Source organism: Bufo bufo, chromosome 9, assembly GCF_905171765.1.
Source record: "Bufo bufo chromosome 9, aBufBuf1.1, whole genome shotgun sequence".
Taxonomy (NCBI): Eukaryota; Metazoa; Chordata; class Amphibia; order Anura; family Bufonidae; genus Bufo; species Bufo bufo.
In genome coordinates, this window is record NC_053397.1 from 52,521,075 (window position 1) to 52,533,620 (window position 12,546).

Sequence of the window (12,546 nt, forward strand, 5' to 3'; positions counted from 1 at the left end):
CCATGTGACCAATGATAAAATCAAAAGAAAATACACGGATCACATACAGCTCAGAACAAGTCCAGTGATCAGGGAGACATAGAAAAGCAATAGGGTATGACGACTTGGAGCGTGCGGATATCGCTGGTAAAATAAAGTCTATTTAAAGGGACACTGTCACCTGGATTTCACTTACTGAGCTATTAACATCACCACATCAGTCTCCACGATTTACATTAAAATATACTAGTATTACAGCCCTTTGTCTTTTCATTTGTCTAGAAAATAGCTTTTAATCATATGTTAATTACCTCGATAAGGAGCCCAAGGGGCTGTCCCTCCGGCCGTTGGAGCCCAGCCGCGCCTATTATCTCGGAGCCCAGCACCGCCCCACTGCTAATTTATTCACTGCTCATGGCCAACGTAATGTGTTTGTTGCGCCCGAAATCTTGCGAATTTCTGGGTCGAGCGAAGCTGTCGCATGCGCACTTCGCCCTGTGAGGCCGATGCAGGACACCGCGTGGGCGCTGACATGTGTATCCATATGCGCTAGATTTCGGGCGCAACAAACACATTACATTGACGATGAGCAGTGAATAAATTAGCAGTGGGGCGGTGCTGAGCTCTGAGATAATGGGCGCGGCTGGGCTCCGAGATAATGGGCGTGGCTGGGCTCCAATGGCGGGAGGGACAGCCCCTTATCGAGGTAATTAACATATGATTAAAAGCTATTTTCTAGACGAATGAAAAGACAAAGGGCTGTAATACTAGTCTATTTTAATGTAAATCATGGAGACTGATGTGGTGAAGTTAATAGCTCAGTAAGTGAAATCCAGGTGACAGTGTCCTTTTAAAACAGGATCAGTTTTGACAGATAAATCTCCCCACTACACGGATGATACTCAGTCTCTCCTCCTGATAAGCCGGTCTGCAGTGCTGGCCAAATTCCACTTGTCACTTCAGCGGTCCAGTGGTCTTTATAGCTTATTCCCTCTGGGCATTCGGTATGTGACCAATGAACATGATGTCACTGGCCTAGGTAGTGCTCATTAGAGCGCCGCAGGCTCTTCTAACAAGTGATCCAAGGGGTTCCAGGAGTCGGACACCCACTGATCGGATATTGTTGACCTGTCCTGAGGATAGGTCATCGGCATTGAACTCCCGGTTTTCCCTTTAACAATAATCTAAGCTCAAAACTGATTTAATTGGATCTGATCGGCTTTAGCTTAGAGGAGCATTCAGGAGAGGAGAGAAAGATGCTGAACAGTATCGAGCAGCTTACAATGTATTGTGATATATGCAAGCTGCAGAAGATAAACACTACAACATGTTCAATTAAAACCAACTGCAGATATGTTTTACTTCATAAAGTACATACAACACAGGTAAAAAATATATAGGTCTCTACAGCCTTTGGCCTCATGCACACGACCGTGGTGTGTTTTGCGGTCCGCAAATCGTGGATCTGCAAAACACGGATGGCGTCTGTGCGCGTTCCACAATTTGCGGAACGGCACGGGCAGCCTTCAATATAAATGTCTATTCTTGTCCGCAAAGCGCGGACAAGAATAGGACATGTTATATTTCTTTTTGCGGGGCCACGGAACGGAGCAACGGATGCGGACAGCACACGGAGTGCTGTCCGCATCTTTTGTGGCCCCATTGAAATGAATGGGTCCGCATCCGAGCCGCCAAAACGGCGGCTCGGATGCGGACCAAAACAACGGTCGTGTGCATGAGACTTTTAAATAAAAAATAAAAAAAACTGTACATAAAGCTGGTTCCTATGATACAAAAATGTACTAAACCAGTTGCAAATATTCAATATCGATAACATAATAGTGAAAACGAAAATAGATTTTGAGAAATCTTACATATATAATGCGTCTGTCTGTCGGGGACTCCAGGATCACAATTATTGGTGCTTAGCTGTGGTATTTTTTGGGCAAGTCTGGGGAGCTATTTATTTGGCACCACTTAGAATAATATGGACGTTGTATGGGAGTATTTGAGAAGCTCTGCTCTAACACTTCTGGCTATACATTTATTACTTGATACAATTTTTTAATTGTTGGGCCCTAAGTACATTTGAAGTGGTGATGGTGAATTCACTAAAAGAGTTCAGGAGGGGCCTGGATGTGTTTCTGGAGGGTAATAATATTACAGGCTATGGCTACTAGAGAGGGGTCGTTGATCCAGGGAGTTATTCTGATTGTCTGATTGGAGTCGGGATGAAATTTTTTTCCCCTAAAGTGAGGAAAATTTGCTTCTGCCTCACAGGTTTTATTTTTTGCCTTCCTCTGGATCAACTTACAGGATAACAGGCCGAACTGGATGGACAAATGTCTTTTTTCAACCTTATAAACCATGTTACTATTTGACTTCAAATCGAAATAAATATTTTTAAAAATACATATTATATATATATATATATCGTCTTTATTATACAGGGAGTGCAGAATTATTAGGCAAGTTGTATTTTTGAGGATTAATTTTATTATTGAACAACAACCATGTTCTCAATGAACCCAAAAAACTCATTAATATCAAAGCTGAATATTTTTGGAAGTAGTTTTTAGTTTGTTTTTAGTTTTAGCTATTTTAGGGGGATATCTGTGTGTGCAGGTGACTATTACTGTGCATAATTATTAGGCAACTTAACAAAAAACAAATATATACCCATTTCAATTATTTATTTTTACCAGTGAAACCAATATAACATCTCAACATTCACAAATATACATTTCTGACATTCAAAAACAAAACAAAAACAAATCAGTGACCAATATAGCCACCTTTCTTTGCAAGGACACTCAAAAGCCTGCCATCCATGGATTCTGTCAGTGTTTTGATCTGTTCACCATCAACATTGCGTGCAGCAGCAACCACAGCCTCCTAGACACTGTTCAGAGAGGTGTACTGTTTTCCCTCCTTGTAAATCTCACATTTGATGATGGACCACAGGTTTTCAATGGGGTTCAGATCAGGTGAACAAGGAGGCCATGTCATTAGATTTTCTTCTTTTATACCCTTTCTTGCCAGCCACGCTGTGGAGTACTTGGACGCGTGTGATGGAGCATTGTCCTGCATGAAAATCATGTTTTTCTTGAAGGATGCAGACTTCTTCCTGTACCACTGCTTGAAGAAGGTGTCTTCCAGAAACTGGCAGTAGGACTGGGAGTTGAGCTTGACTCCATCCTCAACCCGAAAAGGCCCCACAAGCTCATCTTTGATGATACCAGCCCAAACCAGTACTCCACCTCCACCTTGCTGGCGTCTGAGTCGGACTGGAGCTCTCTGCCCTTTACCAATCCAGCCACGGGCCCATCCATCTGGCCCATCAAGACTCACTCTCATTTCATCAGTCCATAAAACCTTAGAAAAATCAGTCTTGAGATATTTCTTGGCCCAGTCTTGACGTTTCAGCTTGTGTGTCTTGTTCAGTGGTGGTCGTCTTTCAGCCTTTCTTACCTTGGCCATGTCTCTGAGTATTGCACACCTTGTGCTTTTGGGCACTCCAGTGATGTTGCAGCTCTGAAATATGGCCAAACTGGTGGCAAGTGGCATCTTGGCAGCTGCACGCTTGACTTTTCTCAGTTCATGGGCAGTAATTTTGCGCCTTGGTTTTTCCACACGCTTCTTGCGACCCTGTTGACTATTTTGAATGAAACGCTTGATTGTTCGATGATCACGCTTCAGAAGCTTTGCAATTTTAAGAGTGCTGCATCCCTCTGCAAGATATCTCACTATTTTTGACTTTTCTGAGCCTGTCAAGTCCTTCTTTTGACCCATTTTGCCAAAGGAAAGGAAGTTGCCTAATAATTATGCACACCTAATATAGGGTGTTGATGTCATTAGACCACACCCCTTCTCATTACAGAGATGCTCATCACCTAATATGCTTAATTGGTAGTAGGCTTTCGAGTCTATACAGCTTGGAGTAAGACAACATGCATAAAGAGGATGATGTGGTCAAAATACTCATTTGCCTAATAATTCTGCACGCAGTGTATATCATACAGTTCATCCTGTTAGTTTTACACTACATCAATATGACAGATAAAGAAAGAAGAACAATTTATTAGCTGAATGCATACGTGCAGTAACTCATAGTCTTTGGGAATGACTTAGTTGCGAGAAATATACTTGTTATTAAGGCTACTTTCACACTTGCGTTGTTCTTTTCCGGCATAGAGTTCCGTCACAGGGGCTCTATACCGGAAAAGAACTGATCAGGTATGTCCCCATGCATTCTGAATGGAAAGTAATCCGTTCAGTTTGCATTAGGATGTCTTCAGTTCAGTCGTTTTGACTGATCAGGCAAAAGAGAAAACCGTAGCATGCTACGGTTTTATCTCCGGCTAAAAAAACTGAAGACTTGCCTGAATGCCGGATCAGGCATTTTTTCCCATAGGAATGTATTAGTGCCGGATCCGGCATTCAGAATACCGGAATACCGGATCCGTCTTTCCGGTATGCGCATGCGCAGACTGAAAAAAAGGTGAAAAAATAAATGCCGGATCCGTTTTGCCGGATGACACCGGAAAGACGGATCCGGCATTTCAATGCATTTTTTCGACTGATCAGGCATTTTTAAGACTGATCAGGATCCTGATCAGTCTTACTAATGCCATCAGTTAGCATACATTTTGCCTGATCCGGCAGGCAGTTCCGGCGACGGAACTGCTTGCCGGATCTCTCTGCCGCAAGTGTGAAAGTTGCCTAAGAGAGGCGCAGCCCATAATACTGGTGTCTTGCTATATTGGAATTGGGACCCTTTCAAACACCAGTGCTGGAGTAGCTGATACCTCTACGTCGCTGGATATAAATCAACAGGCTTTTATTGTCAAATAAAGCTCAGGCAGCGTGTACAATGAAAGTTTAATTTTTTGAGACTGTACCTTCCAAGACCTTTAATTCCGGACGCTCCTCTTGCCAGACACTGCAGCCTCAACTTCTCTATTGGATCCTGGCACTGGGGAATCTGGCGCTGAGCTTTAGACATCATATCTCGTTCAAGTTGAGTTATAGCAGCCATATTGTTTTTAGGAAAATACAACGCAGTGTTGGATAGGACTGGTAAACCTTTAAAATGTAAGCAAATTTAGAAATAATCAATGTGGAAGTCTGTATAGCAGTCCGTTCTGTCATTTTATTGGTACATGATTACATATATACCTTTCAGTTAGGGGCCGTTCAGAATATTTTGACAGCTGAATCTGGCACAGATTCCTTGCCAAAAACGGTATCACTGTATTCATAGAACATATTACTTAACTGTTAATAAATACAGATAAAAAGAGGCAGCGAATCGAAAAAGAGTAGGGGAAAGGTAAACTGACCCTGATACACCCTACCTACCTCCGACAGCAGTGAGCACCCTGATGGTGTATGAACTCTGCACAGGAACCCACCCTTAGTGCTCCTTGGTTGACCCTACGCTGTCCATGTCTGTTTCCTCTACAAGAGTTCTTCAGGGAACCAATATAGGATTAGAGGACCAATACCCAATAAACCAGTCCTGTGATAATGTAAAGCAGTAGACAAGGGAAGACAATACTCAAAATTGAATTAATACACCAACATAATTGATAGTATACATCATGTATCCTGGCCCATGGACAGAGTGAGTGACTCTACACTGCGTGCAGAATTATTAGGCAAATGAGTATTTTGACCACATCATCCTCTTTATGCATGTTGTCTTACTCCAAGCTGTATAGGCTCGAAAGCCTACTACCAATTAAGCATATTAGGTGATGTGCATCTCTGTAATGAGAAGGGGTGTGGTCTAATGACATCAACACCCTATATTAGGTGTGCATAATTATTAGGCAACTTCCTTTCCTTTGGCAAAATGGGTCAAAAGAAGGACTTGACAGGCTCAGAAAAGTCAAAAATAGTGAGATATCTTGCAGAGGGATGCAGCACTCTTAAAATTGCAAAGCTTCTGAAGCGTGATCATCGAACAATCAAGCGTTTCATTCAAAATAGTCAACAGGGTCGCAAGAAGCGTGTGGAAAAACCAAGGCGCAAAATAACTGCCCATGAACTGAGAAAAGTCAAGCGTGCAGCTGCCAAGATGCCACTTGCCACCAGTTTGGCCATATTTCAGAGCTGCAACATCACTGGAGTGCCCAAAAGCACAAGGTGTGCAATACTCAGAGACATGGCCAAGGTAAGAAAGGCTGAAAGACGACCACCACTGAACAAGACACACAAGCTGAAACGTCAAGACTGGGCCAAGAAATATCTCAAGACTGATTTTTCTAAGGTTTTATGGACTGATGAAATGAGAGTGAGTCTTGATGGGCCAGATGGATGGGCCCGTGGCGGGATTGGTAAAGGGCAGAGAGATCCAGTCCGACTCAGACGCCAGCAAGGTGGAAATAAATAATTGAAATGGGTATATATTTGTTTTTTGTTAAGTTGCCTAATAATTATGCACAGTAATAGTCACCTGCACACACAGATATCCCCCTAAAATAGCTAAAACTAAAAACTACTTCCAAAAATATTCAGCTTTGATATTAATGAGTTTTTTGGGTTCATTGAGAACATGGTTGTTGTTCAATAATAAAATTAATCCTCAAAAATACAACTTGCCTAATAATTCTGCACTCCCTGTATTATGGGCCAGTTGTATCATACCACAATACTATCAATTATGCTGGTGCATTAAAGGGGTCGTCCCACGAAAAATATTCAATATGTTTCAAACCAGCGCCTGGATCTGAATACTTTTGTAATTGCATGTAATTATGAAATATTTGGTATAGCTACTGACTTCTATTTGTATAGCGCCACCTGCTGTTTGCCCATTGGGGTTGACACACATGCTCAGTTCCATCCTTCAACTGTCACCAGCTGCAGCACAAAGAACACGCCCCCTTGAGAAACGGCACACCCCTGAGTTGGCAGCGGGAAATAAATCTAGCACAGGAATTGCAGAAATTAATGGGGAGATCTCTGGATCCATGGGAGGTACAGGGCTGGTTCTAAGTTTGTTAGAAATAGACTACCATGTACTATGTGATGTCTGATATATATTTTTTTACATTACTCATGGGATAACCCCTTTAATTAAAATTTGGCCATCGCTTTCTCTTGTCTATGGCTTTACATATCACAGGACTGGTTAATTGGGTATTGGTCCCCTGAAAAATCCTTGTGGCGGAAATGCATAAGGTTACCCAGCACTAGGGGTAGGTTTCTGTGCAGGGTATTGGTCCCCAGACGTACTTTTTGTCCGCATCCGATACTCATTTTTTGTGGGTCGGATACGGACCCATCCACATCTGTATGTCCATTCCCTGGCATCCGCAAAAATATAGAACATGTCCTATTCTTGTCCGCATTATGGGCCAGACGTTCGGTTCTGCAAAATGCAGAATGCACATAGCCGGTAACCGTGCTGTGCAGATCCTCAACTTGCAGACCACAAAAGAGGCAACGGTCGTGCTCATGAGCCCTTAGGGGTAAGTAGGGTGTATCAGGGTCAGTTTCCTTTTCCCTACTGTTTTTTTGATATGCCGCCTCTAGGTTTTTCTATGTATATTGTGTGCATATGTTTGTCCTGTTTTTTCTATATTTCATTTGGACTTTCTTTATATTGGTGGTCATATTTTGCACTTTTTATCAGTTTTTATTAAAAGCTAAGTTTTATTTTTCATAAATACAGTGATATCATTACTACAACCATGGTCTGTTTCTGTCTTTGTATCAGGTTATATTCGGTGGTCCATGCTAAAAATCCCTGGGCTGCTTTGCGGAAACCCCCTTCAATTGTTTTAAATGGGAGACCGCACTGATGTCCACAGCCACACCAAGAAGGGACGTGTTGAAAACAATAGGAAACGGTTTCTGTGCCAGCCACCTGTAAACAAAGACCACTGACAATGCCAGAATATCTGTGTTGGATCAGAGGGTAATTGAAAAAAAACCAGATAACACCCATTAAAAGTTTCTGGTCGATTATTTTAAAGGCTCAGCTTAGACCCAGGGAACGGCAGGTATTGATGGAGGTGAGTATCTCACATATTATTTTTGTTATGCCATACTGCTATTGTTATTTTATGCCACTCAGAGACCTAAAAAAAAATGATCGGATGAAAAACCCCTTTAGGGCTCCTTCACATGAGCGTGACCCTTGCGAGAATCATGCTCCGTGTGAGAGAGGGATTGTGCGGTCTGGACTACAGAAGCGCACAGAATTATCATTATCATGCCTGACCTTTCTGTAACGGAATCATAGTGACAGCTTTATGTCAGTATGATCCTGTAGAAGGAAGGTCATGCAGAGACACATAGCATTATAAATCAGCATAATGCCGTGCGCTCCTGCAAGACAAGCAATGTCCAGAACGGAGGATCACGCTCACAACACAGAGGGTGATTCTCGCACTGGAAACGCTCGTGTGAAACGGGCATGTTCACATATCAGCAATTAAATGTGACGTGTATTTCCATGGCAGAAATCCAAGGGTAACCCTCAGATTTCTGCCATGAACATACTGCAGGTGTGCAGCACATTTGCACAGGGATCAGTCCCATTGTAAGGCCTCTTTCACACGAGCGTGTCCGGATAAGGTCCGGATGTGTTGCGGCAAACCAGCGCGAGTAGGAACGCAATTGCAGTCAGTTTTGACGGCGATTGCGTTCCGTTGTTCAGTTTTTATCGCGCGGGTGCAATGCGTTTTGCACGCGAGTGATAAAAAACTGAATGTGGTACCCAGACCCGAACTTCTTCACAGAAGTTCAGGTTTGGGTTCAAGGTTGTGTAGATTGTATTATTTCCCCTTATAACATGGTTGTAAGGGAAAATAATAGCATTCTGAATACAGAATGCATAGTACAATAGGGCTGGAGGGGTTAAAAAATAAAAAATATATAATTTAACTCACATTAATCCACTTGTTCGCGCAGCCGGCATCTCTTCTGTCTTCATCTGTGAGGTAAAGGACCTGTGATGACGTCACTGCGCTCATCACATGGTCCATCACATCATCTATCACCATGGTGATGGACCATGTGATGAGCGTAGTGACGTCATCAAAGGTCCTATTCCTCACAGATGAAGACAGAAGAGATGCCGGCTGCGCGATCAAGTGGATTAAGGTGAGTTAAATTATTATTATTATTATTATTTTTAACCCCTCCAGCCCTATTTTACTATGCATTCTGTATTCAGAATGCTATTATCTTCCCTTATAACCATGTTATAAGGGGAAATAATAATGATCGGGTCCCCATCCCGATCGTCTCCTAGCAACCGTGCGTGAAAATCGCACCGCAAACGCACAAAATAGAGCTTGCTGCGATTTTCACGCAACGCACAAGTGATGCGTGAAAATCACCGCTCATGTGAACAGCCCCATAGAAATGAATGGGTCTGGATTCAGTGCGGGTGCAATGCTTTCAACCCGCGCGGAAAACTCACCCGTGTGAAAGGGGCCTAATTTAACAGGGCTAATCCTTGGCATTTCCATCTGAAGTAGATAGCATGCTTCCACTGGCATACAGAAATTCCCATGCATGCAACGCGGATTGCTGTCCCATTTGACACAAATTATGCCGAACCAGCATGGCAAAGGTATCCGCAAACATGACAACGAAGAAATCCAGCACTGATTATAAAATCCACAGATCCTTTATTGTAAATTCCAGTTATGACTAAGGACATTTCATGTCCAAAACGTGTCAACAGGAGCTTGTCCCCACTGTATTCAGTGTCGTTGTGAATTTACAATAAAAGATCTGTGGATTTTATCATCAGTGCTGGATTTCTTCGTTCTCAGTTCAAGTCGTCTTGGATCAGACCTGTCTGTGCACGGTTAAAGGGGTTGTCGGGGTTCAGAGCTGAACCCGGACATACCCTTATTGTCACCCAGGCAGCCCCCCTAAGGCTAGCATCGGAGCATCTCATGCTCCGATGCGCTCCCTTGCCCTGCGCTAAATCGCGCAGGGCATGGGCTCTTTTGTTTTCAATAACACACGGATGGGCGGAAACTTCCGCCCAGCAGTGTGTTCGGTGACGTCACCGACTCTGATGGGTGGGCTTTAGCGCTGCCCTAGCCGTTTTACTGGCTAGGGCAGCACTAAATCCCGCCCATCAGTGCCGGTGACGTCACCGGCCTTCCTGGTAGCCCCATTGAGAGCCCCGATACGTCACCGGATCTCCTGAAAATGCCTTTGCCCTGCGCGATTTAGCAGGTATTTGGAGGTATGTCCGGGTTCAGCTCTGAACCCCAACAACCCCTTTAATTTCCTGGAGTCAGGTGAGCTGGAGCCTGCTCCTTTGTGATAAATGGACATGCGGTAATTTAAAATCTGCACAGTATGTCAAGTTATGTGCGGATTTCACTGCGGACCCTCATTGCAGCATGTGAATGAGATTTTTTAATTGCGATTACTGTAAATGCTGCAGATTTTTCACCTGTAATTCCGCTACAATGGGCCGTACACTAAAAGCGCACGCAGCAGAAAGCAGCAGGCTTGCCTTCTGAGTGTAAGAAATAAACCTTCCCATGAGTGTTTTGCTTTGAATGTTTTTATTATAAAGGGACCTAAACCTTTGGGAGAAAGCACGATCATGCAGCAGCACTTCTCAGAGAGCTCTGCACGGTCCTCTTTAATCGGTTCTGTTCGACATGCGGAGTATAGAACCACGTAAAGCAGGGATGACAATACCTTTCTAACAAAGCTAGAACCAGCCCTGTACCTCCCATGGGTTCAGAGATCTCTCCAGTTGTTCTGCTAGATTATCGTCAGGGGGTGTGTCCTTTCTGCTGCTGCTCTCTCCCTGTAACTGCCACAGCTTCTAACAGAACATATGGCTGGCAGCAATTGGAAGATTTAGGGTCCATTCACACGTCCGTTTTTTCTTTCCTCATCTGTTCCGTTTTTTCTGGAACAGATCTGGACCAGATCTGGACCCATTCATTTTCAATGGGTCCTGGAAAAAAACGGACAGCACAATGTGTGCTGTCCGTTTCCATTGTTCCGTTCCGCATGTCCGTTTAAATATAAAACATGTCCTATTCTTTTCCTGAAAAATCGGATCCTGGTACAATACAAAGTCAATGGATCCGCAAAAAACGGATGACATACGGATGTCATTCCGTATGTCATCCGTTTTATACGGAATCCGTTCCTGGAAATTACATTTTAATTTTATTTTATTTTTTTAAAGAAATCCAAACAACTTTATTTGCTTATTGAAATTTATACGTTTCCGTTTTTTGCGGATCCGCAAAAAACGGATGACTTACGGATGACATACGGAAACATTTTCAGGAACAACGGATCCGCAAAAAACGGACAGAAAATCGGATTATAGAAAAATACTGACGTGTGAATGTAGCCTTAGGCCTCATGCACACGACCGTTGTGTGCATCCGCGGCCGTTGTTCCGTTTTCCGTTTTTTTTCGCGGACCAATTGACTTTCAATGGGTCCGTGGAAAAATCGGAAAATGCACCGTTTGGCTTCCGCGTCCGTGATCCGTTTTTCCAGTCCGTGAAAAAAATATGACCTGTCCTATTTTTTTCACTGACAACGGTTCACGGACCCATTCAAGTCAATGGGTCCGTGAAAAATCACGGATGCACACAAGATAGTCATCCGCGTCCGTCATCCGTGTCCGTGATCCGTGTCCGTTTTTCCTATCATTTTCAATGCAAACTTGACTTAGTTTTTTTTTTCACTTTTCATGTCCTGTGGATCCTCCAAAAATCAAGGAAGACCCACGGAAGAAAAAACGGTCACAGATCACGGAACAACGGAAATCCGTTTTGCGGACCGCAAAAAAAACGGTCGTGTGCATGAGGCCTTAAACTGAGCATTAGGCCTCCTGCACACGAACGTATTTTTTTGCGGTCCGCAAAAACGGGTCCCGTTTTTCCGTGATCCGTGACCGTTTTTTCGTCCGTGGGTCTTCCTTGATTTTTGGAGGATCCACGGACATGGAAAAAAAAGTCGTTTTGGTGTCCGCCTGGCCGTGCGGAGCCAAACGGATCCGTCCTGAATTACAATGCAAGTCAATGGGGACGGATCCGTTTGACGTTGACACAATATGGTGCCATTTCAAACGGATCCGTCTCCATTGACTTTCAATGTAAAGTCTGGAGTCCCTTTTATACCATCGGATCGGAGTTTTCTCCAATCCGATGGTATATTTTAACTTGAAGCGTCCCCATCACCATGGGAACGCCTCTATGTTAGAATATACTGTCGGATATGAGTTAGATCGTGAAACCTCATTTCCGACAGTATATTCTAACACAGAGACGTTCCCATGGTGATGGGGACGCTTCTAGTTAGAATATACTACAAACTGTGTACATGACTGCCCCCTGCTGCCTAGCAGCATCCGATCTCTTACAGGGGCCGTGATCAGCACAATTAACCCCTCAGGTGCCGCACCTGAAGGGGTTAATTGTACTATCATATCCCCCTGTAAGAGATCAGGGCTGCCAGGCAGCAGGGGGCAGACCCCCCCCCCCTCCCCAGTTTGAATATCATTGGTGGCCAGTGCGGCCCCCACCCCCCCTTCCTCCCTCTATTGTAA

At 43.7% G+C, this 12,546-nt stretch overlaps 1 protein-coding gene across 2 annotated transcripts in view; it reads right to left on the reverse strand.

Annotated features, from left to right (window-relative positions):
* Positions 1-12,546, reverse strand: part of LOC120978724 (calcyphosin-like protein) — a 71,399-nt gene that overhangs the window by 10,966 nt on the left and 47,887 nt on the right. For both annotated transcript variants that reach the window (XM_040407030.1, XM_040407029.1), the window contains exon 3: positions 4,881-5,064. In XM_040407030.1, coding sequence (XP_040262964.1) covers positions 4,881-5,064 — 184 coding nt within the window. The remainder of the gene's footprint in view (positions 1-4,880; positions 5,065-12,546) is intronic.